Source organism: Salmo salar, chromosome 24 (genome assembly GCF_965601325.2).
Source record: "Salmo salar chromosome 24, fSalSal1, whole genome shotgun sequence".
Taxonomy (NCBI): Eukaryota; Metazoa; Chordata; class Actinopteri; order Salmoniformes; family Salmonidae; genus Salmo; species Salmo salar.
Genome location: NC_138314.1, coordinates 32,649,976 through 32,669,666, shown reverse-complemented (window position 1 = coordinate 32,669,666; position 19,691 = coordinate 32,649,976). Strand labels below are relative to the sequence as shown.

General features: G+C 44.5%; 1 protein-coding gene across 3 annotated transcripts in view; it reads left to right on the top strand.

Moving 5' to 3' along the window:
• The first annotated feature begins 5,743 nt into the window (after positions 1-5,743).
• rapgef1a (Rap guanine nucleotide exchange factor (GEF) 1a) overlaps positions 5,744-19,691 on the top strand; it is a 50,392-nt gene continuing 36,444 nt past the window's right edge. For all 3 annotated transcript variants that reach the window (XM_082968664.1, XM_082968663.1, XM_082968662.1), the window contains exons 1-3: positions 5,744-5,949; positions 18,521-18,666; positions 19,201-19,379. In XM_082968664.1, coding sequence (XP_082824790.1) covers positions 5,922-5,949; positions 18,521-18,666; positions 19,201-19,379 — 353 coding nt within the window. In that variant the 5' untranslated portion in view covers positions 5,744-5,921. The remainder of the gene's footprint in view (positions 5,950-18,520; positions 18,667-19,200; positions 19,380-19,691) is intronic.

The following is a 19,691-nucleotide window of genomic DNA, read 5'->3' as shown; positions in this document are numbered from 1 at the left end:
AGACCTCCACAAGTCTGGTTCATCCTTGGGAGCAATTTCCAAATGCCTGAAGGTACCACGTTCATCTGTACAAACAATAGTGCGCAAGTATAAACACCATGGGACCACACAGCCATCAAACCGCTCAGGAAGGAGACGCGTTCTGTCTCCTAGAGATGAACGTACTTTGGTGTGAAAAGTGCAAATCACTCCCAGAACAACAGCAAAGGACCTTGTGAAGATGCTGGAGCAAACAGGTAGAGTCCTATATCGACATAACCTGAAAGGCCGCTCAGCAAGGAAGAAGCCACTGCTCCAAAACCGTCATAAAAAAGCCAGACTACGGTTTGCAACTGCACATGGGGACAAAGATCGTACCTTTTGGAGAAATGTCCTCTGGTCTGATGAAACAAAAATAGAACTGTTTGGCCATAATGACCATCGTTATGTTTGGATGAAAAAGGGGGAGGCTTGCAAGCCAAAGAACACCATCCCAACCGTGAAGTACGGGGGTGGCAGCATCATGTTGTGGGGGTGCTTTGCTGCAGGAGGGACTGGTGCACTTCACAAAATAGATGGCATCATGAGGCAGGAAAATTGTGTGGCTATATTGAAGCAACATCTCAAGACATCAGTCAAGAAGTTAAAGCTTAGTCGCAAATGGGTCTTCCAAATGGACAAATACCCCAAGCATACTTCCAAAGCTGTGGCACAATGGCTTAAAGACAACAAAGTCAAGGTATTGGAGTGGTCATCACAAAGCCCTGACCTCAATCCTATAGAAAATTGGTGGGCAGAACTGAAAATACATGTGCGAGCAAGGAGGCCTACAAACCTGAAACACTTACACCAGCTCTGTCAGGAGGAACGGGCCAAAATTCACCCAACTTATTGTGGGAAGCTTGTGGAAGGCTACTCGAAACATTTGACCCAAGTTAAACAATTTAAAGGCAATGCTACCAAATACTAATTGAGTGTATGTAAACTTCTGACCCACTGGGAATGTGATGAAAGAAATAAAAGCTGAAATAAAAAATTCTCTCTACTATTATTCTGATATTTCACATTCTTGAAATAAGTGGTGATCCTAACTGACCTAAAACAGGGAAATTTTACTAGGATAAAATGTCAGGAATTGTGAAAAACTGAGTTTAAATGTATTTGGCTAAGGTGTATGTAAACTTCCGACTTTAACTGTATGTGTGACTTCCATGTTGAGGCCCTCCTTGCGGGGGGAGGGGCATAGGTCTGATCTGAGGGGGCCTAAATGGGGTGTGGGCATGGTTGACTTGAGGGGGTGTTGATTGGTTGGGGAGGGGGTGTGTATGTGGCTGGTGGTGTTGTGGTCTGGATGTAGGTCCTCTCAGCGTGGGTCCTCTATGTGTAGGTCTGGGGGGGTCCCGCAGGTCTGGGCGGGGTGTCTAATGATCTGTTGCTCCTGTGTGAAGTGTTGGGGCTGCGTTTGAGAGCGATGTCCTGTAGAGTCCAGGTGAAGGTGGGCACTGCTGCCTTGTATAGGTGGACCTGGTCACAGAGGCTGTTCAAATACAGGGTGGAGTGGTGGGCCAGGAAAACATTTGGTTTTGAGGCACAGTCACGGGAAATACTTGCATTTACCCACTGTATGGTAGCAGGGTGGAAGTCTTTTCGTGGTAGCAGGGTGGAGATATCCACTTGTGCATTGGGGAAAGTAGAAGAAGCTTTTTCAATCACTCCCTTCAGTGCTGTGGCCACCCTTTCCTGCTGTGTTCTCAGGTCATTTGTGCCTGTGTGTATTATTATGTGGCTGGGTGACCCTAGTTGGTCCTCAGACAGAAGGTCTAGGGCGCGCTGGGTGTTTGGACACCAGAGTTTAGACACACTGCATTTGGGAAAAAGTTTTTTTTTCTTGTATATATTTCCCATTTGAGTCCATAAAGAGTACAATCTGCGTCTTGTGTATGTCCTCAGTGGGTGTCAGGAGGGCTATCAGGGTGGCTGACAAGGGGGGTGCTCAGAGGGGGTGAGATCCCCTGGGCTTGGGGTTCTTCGTTTGTCTGTTCTGCTGTGATGTCGACGCTATGGTCAGGGTCTGGTGTGGACTGTTCTTCTGTGGTGTTGATACTTTTCCGGGAGCTGAGGTGGGCTGTTCTGCTGGCTTCTCTGCGGGGGTGGCCACCTCTCTAGTGGGTTGTTCTCTGTCACACGCCATCCCCCTCACTCTCTCCTCCAGCAGTCAGATCCTCTCCTCTAGTGCTCTGTTCTTCTCCCGCTCTTGCTTTTTATATTTTTGAAGTTGTCTCACCACAGTCCAGAGTGCAGATATGTCCCTCTCCACCTCCAGCTCTCCGGGTCTGGTTAAGGGGGTGTTATTGTGCTGGACTGTTGTCTGGGTCGGTGCTGACTGGAGTGTAATCACCTGCTGTTCTAGCTCCACCTGACTTACCTCCAGCTGGGTGAATTTATCCTTCATTTCAATGAGGGGGTAAAACTCTGTGCTGGGAGATTGACTTTACGCTTGGGGTTGCTCGTCTGTGGGGTTATATAATGAAGAGATCTGGTCTGACCCGCTTGGGGTGGGGGTATCTTTCTCAAGGGAGAGCTTCTCCTGCTGGGATAATTCTTTGATTAGGTGTTAGTCAGCTGAAACTGGGGTTGCCCTGAACCAATACTGTTCCAGACTTATAGAGATTTATATTAGCTGACTCAGAGTCCTTGTTGTCTAGTATCCTGAGTTTCCACCCCTTGTTAACCCCCCCCCCCTTAACAGAGGGGTAGTGTGCTAATATAGCACTGTGCCATGCCAGGGGAAGGTTTGTGTGGACGATGATGTTGCTGATGTTCCCATTTTTAAAATAGTCAGCAAAAAGTGTGTCTTGATTTTCCATAAGGAGCTTCATTTTGTGATATTTTCTTGCTTTATCATTCTTTACATACACAGGGTGCTGTATTTTAATTACCTCTGAACAGCGGGAGGCAGCTTCTAAGGCCTCTCCATTTGTTTGGAGTAGACTGTGCGACTCTCCTGCCATTGTTGGGCTAAAGGTATTTGACACTTCTCACTTGACAAGTCATTGCTAATTGAGGTTGTATCAAGCTTGGCAGCCTTCATTTAGCATTCAGTCCTTATAAACTAATGTAATGTATTTTTCTTTTTGGCTTTTGGAAATAAAATATAGCTTCAGACTAAACATTACTCACTCAGTTCCAGGTTGGATGGTGTTTTCAGGTTTCTATTGTTTTCCAGAGCATTAGCTGTATAGAGTTGGAATAATAATCCTTGGTAATTGTAAGCCTTCCAGGTGATTCCGTAATTCCGTCCCAAATCAGGTTGTAAGTTTTGATTTGGAGTGAAGGTTATGTTGTAAAAGGTAGCATCCTGTATATGTTCATGATAAAAAAATCTAAGTTTATCTAACTCTAAATCTATCTTTTTTTAAAGGTCTCTCTCGCTCTCACTCATCTATCTATCCTACCCTGCCTTTCTAAAGTCTTCAAAAGCCAAGTTAACAAACAGATCACCGACCATTTCGAATCCCACCGTACCTTCTCCGCTATGCAATCTGGTTTCCGAGCGGGTCAAGGGTGCACCTCAGCCACGCTCAAGGTCCTAAACGATATCATAACTGCTGTCGATAAAAGACAATATTGTGCAGCCATCTTCATCGACCTGGCCAAGGCTTTCGACACTGTCAATCACAACATTCTTATCGGCAGACTCAACAGCCTTGGTTTCTCAAATGACTGCCTCGCCTGGTTCACCAACTACTTCTCAGATAGATTTCAGTGTGTCAAATCGGAGGGCCTGTTGTCCGGACCTCTGGCAGTCTCCATGGGGGTGCCACAAGGTTCAATTCTTGGGCTGACTCTTTTCTCTGTATACATCAATGATGTCGCTCTTGCTGCTGGTGATTCTCTGATCCACCTCTACGCAGATGACACCATTCTGTATACATCTGGCCCTTCTTTGGACACTGTGTTAACAAACCTCCAAACGAGCTTCAATGCCATACATCACTCCTTCCGTGGCCTCCAACTGCTCTTAAATGCTAGTAAAACTAAATGCATGCTCTTCAACCGATCGCTGCCCGCACCCACCCGCCCGTCTAGCATCACTACTCTGGACGGTTCTGACTTATGTGGACAACTACAAATACCTAGGTGTCTAGTTAGACTGCAAACTCTCCTTCCAGACTCACATTAAGCATCTCCAATCAACAATTAAATCGAGAATCGGCTTCCTATTTCGCAACAAAGCATCCTTCACTCATGCTGCCAAACATATCCTCGTAAAACTGACTATCCTACCGATCCTTGACTTTGGCGATGTCATTTACAAAATAGCCTCCAACACTCTACTCAGCAAATTGGATGTAGTCTATCACAGTGTCATCCGTTTTGTCACCAAAGCCCCATATACTACCCACCACTGCGACCTGTATGCTCTCGTTGGCTGGCCCTCGCTTCATATTCATTGCCAAACCCACTGGCTCCAGGTCATCTATTTTTTATTTATCCATTACTTTACCAGGTAAGTTGACTGAGAACACGTTCTCATTTGCAGCAACAACCTGGGGGAATAGTTACAGGGGATGAATGAGCCAATTGTAAACTGGGGATTATTAGGTGACCATGACGTTTTGAGGGCCAGATTGGGAATTTAGCCAGGACACCGGGGTTAACACCCCTACTCTTACGATAAGTGACATGGGATCTTTAATGACCTCATTGAGTCAGGACACCCGTTTAACGTCCCGTCCAAAAGACAGCACCCTACACAGGGCAATGTCCCCAATCACTGCCCTGGGGCATTGGGATATTTCTTTTTTTCTTCTTTTTAGACCAGAGGAAAGAGTGCCTCCTACTGGCCCTCCAACACCACTTCCAGCAGCATCTGGTCTCCCATCCAGGGACTGACCAGGACCAACCCTGCTTAGCTTCAGAAGCAAGCCAGCAGTGGGATGCAGGGTGGTATGCTGCTGGCTATATGTCTTTGCTAGGTAAAGCCGCACCTTATCTCAGCTCACTGGTCACCATAGCAGCACCCACCTATAGCACACACTCCAGCAGGTATATTTCCCTGGTCTTCCCCAAAGACAACTCCTCATTTGGCAGCCTTTCCTTACAGTTCTATACTGCCAATGACTGGAACGAATTGCAAAAATCACTGAAGCTGGAGTCTTATATCTCCCTCACTAACTTTAAGCATCAGCTGTCAGAGCAGCTTACCGATCATTGCACCTGTACACAGCCCATCTGCAAATATCCCACCCAACTACCTCATCCCCATATTGTTATTTCATTTTTGGGCTCCTTTGCACCCCAGTATCTCTACTCGCACATTCATCTTCTGCACATCTATCACTCCAGTGTTTAATTGCTAAATTGTAATTATTTCGCCAGTATGGCCTATTTATTGCCTTACCTCCCTAATCTTACTACATTTGCACACACTGTATATAGATTTTTCTATTGCATTATTGACTGTATGTTTGTTTATCCCATGTGTAACTCTGTGTTGTTTGTGTCGCACTGCTTTGCTTTATCTTGGCCAGGTTGCAGTTGTAAATAATAACTTGTTCTCAACTAGCCTACCTGGTTAAATAAAGGTTAAATAAAATAATAAAAATAAACTCATGAATCAGATTATTTTACTAAATCCATCACCGGAGGGCACACTTTTCGTCGCGTGCACTAACATTTCTTCATTCCAGCCTCAAGGGGGAGGTATTGATTATGATACTGAACCGAGTTGTCTGCTTCTGCCTGCTAGTCTGCCCAGCATCATCATTCTATCATCGTCGGGGTCTGGCTGCCTGGGATAGCAGAAATTGCTGGTTGTTGTATTTGCGACGGAACTGTCAAAGCTCAATCGCTTTGGCTGAAGCATGTGGGATTAAAAGAAAATAAAAGGACAAAATACCTCCCTGGATTTTGTTCCACGATACTGTCTCTGCTTCGAAATGTCGGGGAAAATAGAGAGTAAATCAGGTAAGCACGGCTAGACTGGACTAAATAGCTAACGGCAGCTAGCTAGGGTTTCCACTAAATAACACAGCTACACATTCAGATTCCACAGCCACAAAGAGAAAATATAGCGTTTTGGTCTTAATTTAAGGTTAGGGTTATTACAGTTAGGTTGAAAATATGAGTTGAAGAAGATAAATTGTATAAATGGGCGGGGTTTATCCATAATTAGGATTTTGTGGCTATGTTAACTAGTGATGAACTCTCGCTAGATCCTAGTCAGTCTGTGATTTGTCTGCCTTTCTTGTTCTAGCTAGAAATACGGCCGCATCACCCACCAAACTTTCACATTCTGTCGCAGCGTTAGCTAGGCAGCTACTACCTAGTCAATATTGGTCAAACATTCAATCAGTGTTTAACTAGCTAACATTAGCTAGTAAACCAGGCAAAGTTAGATTGCTAGCATTGGCTAGGCTACCTACATGGTAGCCTAGCTAACTGAGTTAATGTTATTGAAATGGGAAAACACAACTTTCATATTTTGTTGCAATGTTGCTAAATATATATATTCGCATTTAATGACTTATCTAACTAGCTAGTTTTTTTTATTCTGAAAAGAGCTGGTGGCGAATTTATAGAATATCTAGCAAACTAGCTAGTTAAGATAACTTGGTAACTTTCGAGCTAACGTCATCTGTCGAGCTAGTCTGCTGTAGTTCGAATAGAAAATTGTTTTGACAGTATTGATAGTAACGTTAACAAGGTAGCTAGTTAATTATAGCTACATCATAATCTAGTTTGCTTGTCACTGTTACTTATAAAATACACAGTAGCCGTCATTCATTCTAGGCTACCTGATAAATAGGGTCTAGCTAGCAATGTAGTAGTGTTTTCTCCATCCCTATGATTTACAGCCAGTAGCTGTCAGGGTTGGTTATTACCCTTCACCACCTGCTCTGACCTTCCTGATCAGGGACTAGCTATTCGAGGAGAATAACAAGTACTTTCTCATTCACAGTGTGAGAGTCTTGCCCTTCTCATGGGTTATGAGAACTAGTGTGAGTCATAGTTCACTGAAAACCTTCCTACATCCTCTTTGGCTGGAGAGAGTCACTTCTAACTACTTCAGTCAAGTGTCCCCATCTGTAGCCAGTATGTATGTGTTCTATGTATTTAGTGAGTGGACACTAGAGAGCTAGTTGAGACTGCTAAGGAGTTAGTCAACCCATCTTTTTTGCCACCTTCAAATGAATTGGGTGTGTTTATGATGAAATGTGTTACTTATACCTGCCATACAATTCAGGAATGATCAGATTAAAGTTGATAATCTTTCAGAGAGAACTTCAGGCCTATTGATTTGCTCTCTGTTGGGTTGTTGCGGGTTTAGAAATGTACATGCATCTGGAATTCTAAATGGCAGGGCCAGCACTAATCTCAGGAGGTGTTGTTCACTACTGGTTCATGGTGAACTAGAAGTGGTAGGATCAGGATGTCCTTGTTGAGTGTGTGCTGTGATTCTGATCAGTGGCAGCTGGTTGGTGTAGGTTGAATGACTGGACAGGCTAACGCTTTAATAACAGTGTTGACTCATCGGATATGTAATTCCAGTGGTGTTCAAATGAGCTGATTAGATATAATATTCTCTAGTCTTAAGTGGCCATTGGCAACACATTCCTTTTTGATTGATGAAAAAAAAAATGTGTAGGCTACCTAGGAGTGCACATTAAGAGCTTCCCAGCAGTGGTTGTCAGAGGAAGGCCTTCTTGCTGCCATACAAAGCAGATCCTGTCCCTTTGGGCTCGAACCAGGGACCTTCTGCACATCAACAATATGCACTCACAAAGCAGCGTTACCTATCACTCCAAAAAAGCCTTGGTCCTTGCGGCGCAAGGGAAACAACTAGCTTACTTCAAGTCTCAGGGGGAGTTTCATCACTTGCACAAGGGATGCTACTAGCATACCGCCCAACAAGCTAGCGATTCCAAATGGGCTAGGCGACACAGATGGGTGGGGGGAATTGCGGTACTGTGTTTTATTTTAAATGATGTCATTTTTATGTTTTGCAGGCTAAATGTTACCAGAGCCAGCAGATCAGTTTGGAACAGTCTGAGGGCCAATTGTATATGTGTTTTCTCTTGTAGCTATGATTCTTGATACTTTCTCACTGAGAGATAACTATAGAGGCTATGTCTTTGTTGTGGCCAAAAAAAATACAATTTACCTTCATCTTCAGTAATCCTCCCACTAGTTCTCTGCAGTTCCTCTTGGTCTAGGGCCGTATCCACAAAGCGTCTCAGAGTAGGAGTGCTGATCTAGGATCTATCCATACAATCATATTAATTATGAACAAAACCCCCAAAACTGATCCTAGATCAGAACTCCTACTCAGAGACGCTTGTGTAAACGGGCCCTGATAAGTTCTGATGCATCATTATGCGTGACCTACATTTGTGATTCTTTTGGGGGCCTACTAACAGTCATGACTCAGTCATGCTAGCCAGCAGATCCGACCCACTTGTTTACAACTGCTTACAGCTGCACTAGTGTAGGTAGAAGCCACAGCATCCATTTTGGAATGGCAGTGTCAGCCAATCAGCTCTTTTTGTTGTTCATTGAGACATGCCATTCCATAATGGCTGCTGTTGCTACTGCTAGCAAAAAAACAAAAAAAAATGCTTTGTCACACACAGGATGGGTGCAGTGAAATGTGTTGCTTTACAGGGTCAGCCATAGTGGTACGGCACCCCTGGAGCAAATTAGGGTTGAGTGTCTTGCTCAATGGCACATCAACAGATATTTCACCTTGTCGGCTCGAGTATTCGAACCAGCGACCTTTCGGTTACTGGCCCAACGCTCTTACTGCTGGCCCTACATGTCCTCCTCTCCCTCCCAGAACGGTCCAGATGTAGGTTCTAGCATGAGGACGAATATGGACATTTTCTTAACGAGCAGTCATTCAATCTTCTTGTTGTAGGAAACGGAGGGCAGAGCATGCCGCCATCCACATCAACCTGGCTGTAGTGGAGCGGGTCGAGAGCTTCGAGTTCCTCAGTGTCCACATCACTAAGGAATTAGCATGGTCCACACACAGGAGGCTAAAAAGATTTTGCATGGGCCCTCAGATCCTCAAAATGTTGTACAGCTGCACCATTGATAGCATCTTGACTGGCTGCATCACCCCTTGGTATGGCAACTGCTTGGCATCTGACAGAGGCACTACAAAGGGAAGTGCGTACAGCCCAGTACATCCCTAGGGCCCAGCTCCCTGCCATATTGGATCTCTATAACAGGCGATGTCAGAGGAAGGCCCTTAAAATCGTCAACGACTGCTAAATAGTTAACCAAATAGCTACCCGGACTATCTGCTATTTACACTAACTCTTTTGATTCATCACATACACTGCTGCTACTGCTTATTATCTATCTTGTTGCCTTGTCACTTCCGCCCTACCCATATGTACATATGTACGTCAATTACCTCGTACCCCTGCACATCTACTCAGTACTGCTACCCCGTGTATATAAACCAAGTTATCGTTACTTGTTGTGTATTTATTCCTTGTGTAATTATCTTTCTATTATTTTTATATTTTTCTCTCTGCATTGTTGGGAAGGGTCTGTAAGTAAGCATCTCACTGTTAGTCTACACAATTTGATTTGATAGATAGATTTGTGTAACAGTTGGGATAATGGGACAATTCTAAGTGCAACGCATTTCTCATCCCTGAATTGATGTAAGTTTTTTTCCAAGCCATATCTCGCGCCAGCGCCACAGTGTCTTAATATACACAGGAATGCTGTCCGACCCTAGTGCAGCTGTAAGCAAGTGGGGTGTATCTGCTGGCTACAGTCATGCCTGTTCTGGCCTCGCCTGTCTTTACAACCATGGTGGAGAGATTTCCACCCTTGCACAGAGACCGAGCAAACAGGGGAGTGGTTACTGCACCCTCTTGCTCATGTAAATGTTCTTTTCAAGTTAGCTAGACTGGCTGTTGCAGTTGGATATATAGCAGTCATGCCATGTTGTTAAAACTAGCTAGGAACACTTATTCTCTACACTCAAAATAGTAATTGAAGAACTAAGCTAAGTTCCAGTAGCATTGTGTTCTAGTTAAATGAGTTTTGAAATAGAAGAGGAAGTAATGAGTAGGACCCGGAAGTTCTAAAACAGGCTATGGAGGCTAATGTCTAAATGTATCTATTACAGGAAGTGAAATGGTTCAGCCCTCACAATGTTGGAAACTGATGCCTTGGCCATATAGGCTAGGTTATCTTTTGGTTTAATAGTCAGGCTGCTTGAAGACCTGAGAGCAAAGTGACCCTTTATAGCTTGTGGAGCAGCGGGACATGTCAAGGAAGTACATTCAACAACATCAGAGAGCAGTCAGAACCCATACATACAAAGGCTCCTTTTGGCATTTCAATGTCATGGTGTTGGTGTAAAGTAGGAGCAAAACGTTGTGTTATACAGAGGAAACCGAAACATTGGTCCTGAATTTGGACATCTGCCTGTTCTGTTTAAGTTCACGCTGACATGAAGGCACAATGTTTTACTACCTCTTTATTGTTGTGATTTCTGATGATTGTTCCCTAGTTCTTTTTCTATTTTATCTTGACCTCATTTGTTGTTGAATGTCCAAAGATGGATCAATTCTGTCGCTCATGATCAATTAATTCATTTTCTTAGTAACTGAAGCACTGCTCAATTGTTTTTGTGCCCTGTTTGCTATTGGGCTATTGCATTAGAGTGTTTCTTACAACTCATTATAATGGCCTCTGTGTATTAGCCTACTTGATGACTGGGTGTGCCGTAGATGTTGCTGGCAGTAGATGTGAGCAGCAAACGTAGGCTTTTTTGTATTGCTTCAACCTGTCTACACCACTTAAATCAATGAGCAACTCAATGTTTAGGCTAGTTAATATATGGGGTGTTTATATTTGACCTGTTTCACACATGTGTAACCTGTACAAGTGTGTGGTGTGAAATACAAAAAAACACATTTACATATCCCACTCCCCCTGAGACACCCTCAGAGAGTGGGGTCACGGCATGGGATCAGCCATTATTGATGGCAACCCGGGAGCAATTAGAGTTAAGTGCTCAAGGGCAGCCGACCGGCCAGATAGCTGGGTTCGGCCAGCCAGATATGTAGGTCCGGCCGGCCAGCCAGTTAAGATCAGCCATTATTGACCGCGACCCTAGAGCAATTAGGGTTAAATAGGGTTAAGTGCCCAAGGGCAGATCAATAGATTTTTCCTCTAGTTGGCTCTGGGATTCGAACTACCAACCTTTTTGTTACTGGCCCAACACTCTAACTGCTAGGCTACCTGCCGGTGTAAGCTGTTTATTGAAAGTCTTGACTGAAATAATAGTGTACAGTTATTGTGGTGGGACTGGGGGTACATACAGTCTTTATTCACACCCACATTTGTGTCTGCCTATCCTGATGATCACTCTTATCGCTGAATACAGAAATGATATGACGGCAATAGATTTGATTGATTTCTTCTGGAGACCTAGTGGGCATTAGCGAGATTCACGGCGTTGTTGTCCTTTCCACATGATGCCTGTCTACCATTGGACACGTGTCCGAACTCCGGTGAATGTAAGGCCCCTGCTGCTCAGGCAAGACTTGAGTTGAGCAGACAAGCTGTTGTCACGGGCGTCTCCAGGGGCAGAATTGAGATGAGCAGACAAGCTGTTGCCACGGGCGTCTCCAGGGGCAGAATTGAGATGAGCAGACAAGCTGTTGCCACGGGCGTCTCCAGGGGCAGAATTGGGTTGAGCAGACAAGCTGTTGCCACGGGCGTCTCCAGGGGCAGAATTGAGATGAGCAGACAAGCTGTTGCCACGGGCGTCTCCAGGGGCAGAATTGGGTTGAGCAGACAAGCTGTTGCCACGGGCGTCTCCAGGGGCAGAATTGAGTTGAGCAGACAAGCTGTTGCCACGGGCGTCTCCAGGGGCAGAATTGAGATGAGCAGACAAGCTGTTGCCACGGGCGTCTCCAGGGGCAGAATTGAGTTGAGCAGACAAGCTGTTGCCACGGGCGTCTCCAGGGGCAGAATTGGGTTGAGCAGACAAGCTGTTGCCACGGGCGTCTCCAGGGGCAGAATTGAGATGAGCAGACAAGCTGTTGCCACGGGCGTCTCCAGGGGCAGAATTGAGTTGAGCAGACAAGCTGTTGCCACGGGCGTCTCCTTCGGCAGAATTGAGTTGAGCAGACAAGCTCTGGTATGCTCCCATGGTGATTCAGTGATCCAACTCGATTCAAAACGTATTTTTTGGCGTCTGATAAGAGGGAGCATACCAGAGTTCCAGACAGTCCTTATTTTTTTTAAATACATTTTTCTGTCTTGCAACTGAGAAATTGGATGTGCATATTCTTCTCTTTTCTACACTTCTATTACATGCCATTTACAGTGGCAAGAAAAAGTAGGTGAACCCTTTGGAATTACCTGGGTTTCTGCATAAATTGGTCATAAAATTTGATCTGATCTTCATCTAAGTCACAACAATCGACAAACACAGTCTGCTTAAACTAATAACACACAAACAATTATACGTTTTCATGTCTTAATTGAACACCATGTACACATTCACAGTGCAGGGTGGAAAAAGTATGAGAACCCTTGGATTTAATAACTGTTTGACCCTCCTTTGGCAGCAATAACCTCAACCAAGCATTTTCTATAGTTGCGGATCAGACCTGCACAACGTACAGGAGGAATTTTGGACCATTCCTCTTTACAAAACTGTTTCAGTTCAACAATATTCTTAAGATGTCTAGTGTGAACCGCTCTCGAGGTCATGCCACAGCATTTTAAATCGGGTTGAGGTCAGGACTCTGACTGGGCCACTCCAGAAGGCGTATTTTCTTCTGTTGAAGCCATTCTGTTGTTGATTTGCTTCTTTGTTTTGGGTTGTTGTCCTGTTGCATCACCCAACTTCTGTTGAGCTTCAATTGGCGGACAGATAGACTTACATTCTCCTGCAAAATGTCTTGATAAACGTGGGAATTCATTTTTCCGTCGATGATAGCAAGCTGTCCAGGCCCTGAGGCAGCAAAGCAGCCCCAAACCATGATGCTCCCTCCACCATATTTTACAGTTGGGATAAGGTTTTGATGTTGGTGTGCTGTGCCTTTGTTTCTCCACACATAGTGTTGTGTGTTCCTTCCAAACAAATCAACTGTAGTTTCATCTGGCCACAGAATATTTTGCCAGTAGCGCTGTGGAACATCCAGTTGCTCTTTTGGGAACTTCAGACGTGCTGCAATGTTTTTTTTGGACAGCAGTGTCTTCTTTCGTGGTGTCCTCTCATGAACACGATTCTTGTTTAGTGTTTAACGTATCGTTGACCCTTCAACAGAGATGTTAGCATGTTACAGAGATTTCTGTAAGTCTTTAGCTGACACTCTAGGATTCTTCTTAACCTCATTGAGCATTCTGCACTATGCTCTTGCAGTCATCTTTGCAGGACGGCCACTCCTAGGGAGAGTAGCAAGTGCTGAACTTTCTCTATTGATAGACAATTTGTCTTACCGTGGACTGATGAACATCAAGGCTTTTAGAAATTATTTTTTAACCTTTTCCAGCTTAATGCAAGTCAACAATTATTAATCTTAGGTCTTCTGAGGTCTCTTTTGTTCGAGGCATGGTTCACATCAGGCAATGCTTCTTGTGAATAGCAAACTCAAATTTTGCGAGTGTTTATTTATCTCCAATCTTGTCTCATTGATTGGATTCCAGGTTAGGTGACTCCTGACTCCAATTAGCTTTTGGTTCACATGCTTTTTACAACCTATACTGTGAATGTTTAAATGATGTATTCAATATAGACAAGAAAAACTAATAACACACAAATTATTGCATTTAACACACTGTGTCTGTCTATTGTTGTGACTAAGATGAAGATCTGATAACATTTCTGACTAATTTATGCAGAAAACCAGGTAATTCCAAAGGGTTCACATACTTTTTCTTGACACTGTACATCCGAAATACAGATTTAGTTCAAATTAAGTGAACTTCACCTTTACCATTGCCTGATCATCCATTCTGTAGCTATTTCAGAAAGATGTTTACCATGATCTGCCCATGGGAAGACAGAGATTTACTGGGATCTGATGATCAACCTTTTCCTGTAAAGAATTCTCACGTCATAGTTTCCAAACTGGTCAAAGCAACCTAGTTAGCCAGATGATGACTTGTTGTGACTCTATTCTGGAAACTCATTAATTTTGTTCATTGCTGGCAGCAGGCAGTCACAATGACAACAACGTGCCTGTTTTAGCGGAAGGGTGGCACATCCCCAGAGACTGATGGGCACAGCCAGGAATTCACAGCAAACACTGGATGAGATGAGCAGTGAATGGACATCCAGACTGCATTCCTCCTCATTGACTCTATAGCCAGAAGCATTTCACCCCCAGTTGTGAAGCCTGCTGATTCTCTCTCAAAAGCCATTGACAGCTCCTATCCCTGGCAGGAGTCCCATGCTTCTGTACACAACGGAAGAGCAGCACAATCATTGGTGTTTATTTATGTACTCAATATTCAGTTTCAACCCCCCCTTTTCAACCATTTAGTATGGGCATGCCAGCAGCATCAAGCTTTTGTTTTCAGTTTCTCTGCAAATCTTCACTACCTCACAGAGGGGAAATGAGCTGTATCCTGTATAGGCTACCTGAGGTGTTTTGACCGCTGTGCAACACAACTAGTGCCTTCCGAATAGGCTTCACTGATGCATAATGTAGCTTAGCTTATTAAGCCCCTCTGTTCAATTTTAGTTTGTAGTCAAATAATATTTCACTTTTGTTTAAATAGTCTGGTTTTCAAGGGAAGCTCACTTAAATTACAAACTTAAGCTACATACACTGAACAAAAATACAGTATAAATACAACATGCAACAATTTAAAATATTTTACTGAGTTACAGTTAATATAGGCCCTAAATTCATTAGGCCCTAATCTACGCATTTCCCATGACTGGGAATATGTATATGCATCTGTTGATCACAGACACCTTAAAAAAAAAAAAAAGTAGGCGCGTGGATCAGAAAACCAGTCAGTATCTGGTGTGACCACCATTTGCCTCATACAGCGTGACACATCTCCTTCACATAGAGTTGATCAGGCTATTGATTGTGGCCTGTGGAATGTCCCACTCCTCTTCAATGGCTGTGCGAAGTTTCTGGGTATTGGCATCCCAGAAATGCTCAATTGGGTGACGTCTGGTGAGTATGCAGGCATGGAAGAACTGGGATATTTTCAGCTTACAGCATACAGATGAGCTTCCCTGAGACGGTTTCTGACAGTTTGTGCAGAAATTCTTTGGTTGTGCAAACATACTGTTTCATCAGCTGGTGGCTGGTATCAGTGATCCCGCAGGTAAAGAAGCCTGTACTTCCGGCGCCGACAGAGATGGCCGCCTCGCTTCGCGTTCCTAGGAAACTATGCAGTATTTAGTTTTTTTATTTCTGTTATTTCTTACATTGTTACCCCAGGAAATCTTAGGTTTTATTACATACAGTCGGGAGGAACTATTGGATATAAGAGCAATGTCAACTCACCAACATTACGACCAGGAATACGACTTTCCCGAAGCGGATCCTCTGTTTGGTCCACCACCCAGGACAATGGATCGGATCCCAGCCAGCGACCCAAAACAACGGCGCCGCAGAAGGGTCTTCTGGTCAGGCTCCGTAGACGGGCACATCACGCACTGCTCCCGAGCATACTACTCGCCAATGTCCAGTCTCTTGACAACAAGGTAGACGAAATCTGAGCAAGGGTTGCCTTCCAGAGAGACATCAGAAATTGTAACGTTCTTTGTTTCACTGAAACATGGCTCACTCGGGATACGTCATCAGAGTCGGTACAGCCACCTGGCTTCTTCACGCATCGCGCCGACAGAAACAAACATCCCTCTGGTAAGAAGGGCGGGGGTGTATGCCTTATGATTAACGAGACGTGTTGTGATCATAACAACATACAGGAACTCAAGTCCTTTTGTTCACCTGACCTAGTGCCGACCGCATTATCTACCAAGAGAATTCTCTTCGATCATAATCACAGTCGTGTATATCCTCCCCCAAGCAGACACCTCGACGGCCCTGAAAGAACTTCATTTGACTCTATGTAAACTGGAAACCACATATCCTGAGGCTGCATTTATTGTAGCTGGGGATTTTAACAAGGCTAATCTGAAAACAAGGCTTCCTAAATTTTATCGGCATATCGAATGCACGACCCGGGCTGGCAAAACCATGGATCATTGTTATTCTAACTTCCCGCGACGCATATAAAGCCCTCCCCCGCCCTCCTTTCAGAAAATCTGACCACGACTCCATTTTGTTGCTCCCAGCCTATAGACAGAAACTAACACAGGAAGCACCCGTGCTCAGGTCTGTTCAATGCTGGTCCGACCAATCGGATTCCTCGCTTCAAGATTGCTTCGATCACGTGGACTGGGATATGTTCTGCATAGCGTCGGACAATAAAATTGATGAATACGCTGATTCGGTGAGCGAGTTTATTAGCAAGTGCATTGGTGATGTTGTACCCACAGCATCAATTAAAACATTCCCCCAACCAGAAACCGTGGATTTATGGTAGCATTCACGCAAGGTGACCGGAAACATGACCGAATACAAACAGTGTAGCTATTCCCTCCAAGGCAATCAAAGAAGCTAAGCGTCAGTATAGAGACAAAGTAGAGTTGCAATTCAACGGCTCAGACACGAGAGATATGTGGCAGGGTCTACAGTCAATCACAGACTATAAAAGGGAAACCAGCCCCGTCGCAGACCACGACGTCTTGCTCCCAGACAAACTAAACAACTTCTTTGCTCGCTTTGAGGACAATACAGTGCCACTGACACGGCCTGCTGTCCTTCACTGCAGCCAATGTGAGTAAAACATTTAAACGTGTTAACCCTCGCAAGGCTGCCGGCCCAGACGGCATCCCCAGCCGTGTCCTCAGAGCATGCACAGACCAGCTGGCTGGTGTGTTTACGGACATATTCAATCAACCCTTATCCCAGTCTGCTGTTCCCACATGCTTCAAGAGGGCAACCATTTTAAGTTCCTCGGCGTACACATCACTGACAGACTGAAATGGTCCACCCACACAGACAGCGTGGTGAAGAAGGTGCAGCAGCGCCTCTTCAACCTCAGGAGGCTGAAGAAATTCGGCTTGTCACCAAAAACACTCACAAACCTTTACAGGTGCACAATCGAGAGCATCCTGTCAGGCTGTATCACAGCCTGGTACGGCAACTGCTCCGCCCACAACCGCAAGACTCTCCAGAGGGTAGAGAGGTCTGCACAATGCATCACCGGGGGCAAACTACCTGCCCTCCAGGACACCTACACCACCTGATGTCACAGGAAGGCCAAAAAGATCATCAAGGACAACAACCACCCGAGCCACTGCCTGTTCACCCCAATATCATCCAGAAGGCGAGGTCAGTACAGGTGCATCAAAGCTGGGACCGAGAGACTGAAAAACAGTTTCTATCTCAAGGCCATCAGACTGTTAAACAGCCATCACTAACATTGAGTGGCTGCTGCCAACATACTGACTCATCTCTAGCCACTTTAATAATGAAAAATTGATGTAATAAATGTATCACTAGCCACTTTAAACAATGCCACTTTATATGTTTACATACCCTACATTACTCATCTCATTTGTATATACTGTACTCATTTACATTTACATTTAAGTCATTTAGCAGACGCTCTCTTAGTCTTGTGGAGCACAGAAGTCCGGGTGGCTGGTTTTGAACCCAATCGGTCACACAGGCATGCACAGTGCAGCACCACCAGCAGTCAACTCTTAGAGGGCCGTGATGGGAGCCAGATTGTTTGGAGATCATAAGAAAACGTGTAGTATTGTAAATAAACTGCTAGTTGCCATAGCAGTGGTCTATCCAGATTCGGGGTGTTGGGGTTGTGGGGAATCGCTGCTCTCATAACAGTGAACACGAGTGAGGGTACGCCTTTTGTCATGTAGTGTGTTAAGTCACCACTTAAACACTCCCTAATAAAGAGTCCCATGTGCAACACGTCATTCCGCAGAAGGTTCTCTCATAAAGCTGATGTCATTGTGTCCCAGCCCCTTTGTCTGTACGGGTTGCTAAAGGATTCATTTGGGCCATGGCCTTCATGCAGTTGACAGTGAAAAACGGGCAGATGAATTATGAGGACAGATTACAAGGCTCTCACTCATATTATGCAGTTAAGGCTAATATGTGTACTTTGTTGGTGAGGTAGGCCTATCTATTATCTCACTCTGACAAAAATTCACTTTTGAGGAACACAAATGCACAACATCTTCAGAGGATCTCTCCTATATTGATTGTTCTTCAGAATTTACGTGCTTACTATTTCTTATAGGCCGAAGTTCTGAACAAATGCAGTTGGGAGAGGTTGTGTTTCATGTAACGTTAAATGAAAGTTCCATGTTTTGACGTGTGGTGTCTCAAAGTCACTTTCTAACTAGTGTTCTCTCAATTCACGCTCCCTTGATTATGAAGATTAGCGGTTCTTCTCTTAACTCTGCCTCTCTCTCTTTCCCTCTCCTCCTCAGACTCCCAACGCTCCCATTTGTCTTCCTTCACCATGAAGCTTATGGACAAATTCCACTCTCCCAAAATCAAAAGGACACCCTCAAAGAAAGTTAGTAAGCCGCCTTTAGAACATGGCGTCAAGACTGCGGAGAAACCTGCAAACAAGGTGTGTTTAATGTATATATTTCTCCCTCTACATAGGCCTCAAGCTTTTGCTGTGCCCGTCTCAAATTGCAATTAGTTGTGGATTTATATCCTACAAGAGTGAGACTGAAGGCAGAGTGACAAACAAAGACTCGTGCAATGCAATAATCACACAACCAAGATGCCATTAATAAAAGTAATGCCACCCCACCAAGATGCCATTAATAAAAGTAATGCCACCCCACCAAGATGCCATTAATAAAAGTAATGCCACCCCACCAAGATGCCATTAATAAAAGTAATGCCACCCCACCAAGATGCCATTAATAAAAGTAATGCCACCCCACCAAGATGCCATTAATAAAAGTAATGCCACCCCACCAAGATGCCATTAATAAAAGTAATGCCACCCCACCAAGATGCCATTAATAAAAGTAATGCCACCCCACCAAGATGCCATTAATAAAAGTAATGCCACCCCACCAAGATGCCATTAATAAAAGTAATGCCACCCCACCAAGTTCACGATTGCTCTCACGTTGTCTTACTTTTACAGAGTCTGAGTCGGTTAGAAGAGCAAGAGAAAGATGTGGTCAGTGCCTTGCGTTACTTCAAGACCATCATTGACAAGATGGCGGTGGACAAGAAGGTGCTGGAGATGTTACCAGGCTCTGCCAGTAAGGTCCTGGAGGCCATCCTGCCTTTAGTCCAAGTGGACGCAAGGATCCAGCACAGGTGAGTCTGGCCCAGGGGATATACTGTGCATTCGGAAAGTATTCAGACCTTTTGACTTTTTCCACATTTTGTTATGTTACAGCCTTATTCTAAAATGGATTAAATAGTTTGCTTTCCTCATCAATCTACACACAATACCCCATAATGACAAAAATAAGGCTTTAACGTAACAATGTGGAAAAAGGGAAGGGGTCTGAATACATTCTGAATGCACGGTATCTGGAGCTTGTTGGCCCATTGAGGGTTTTTAGACAACGCTTCAACCGTCACGAGACGAGATCCAGACAAATGTCATTTTAAGGTTGCTGATTA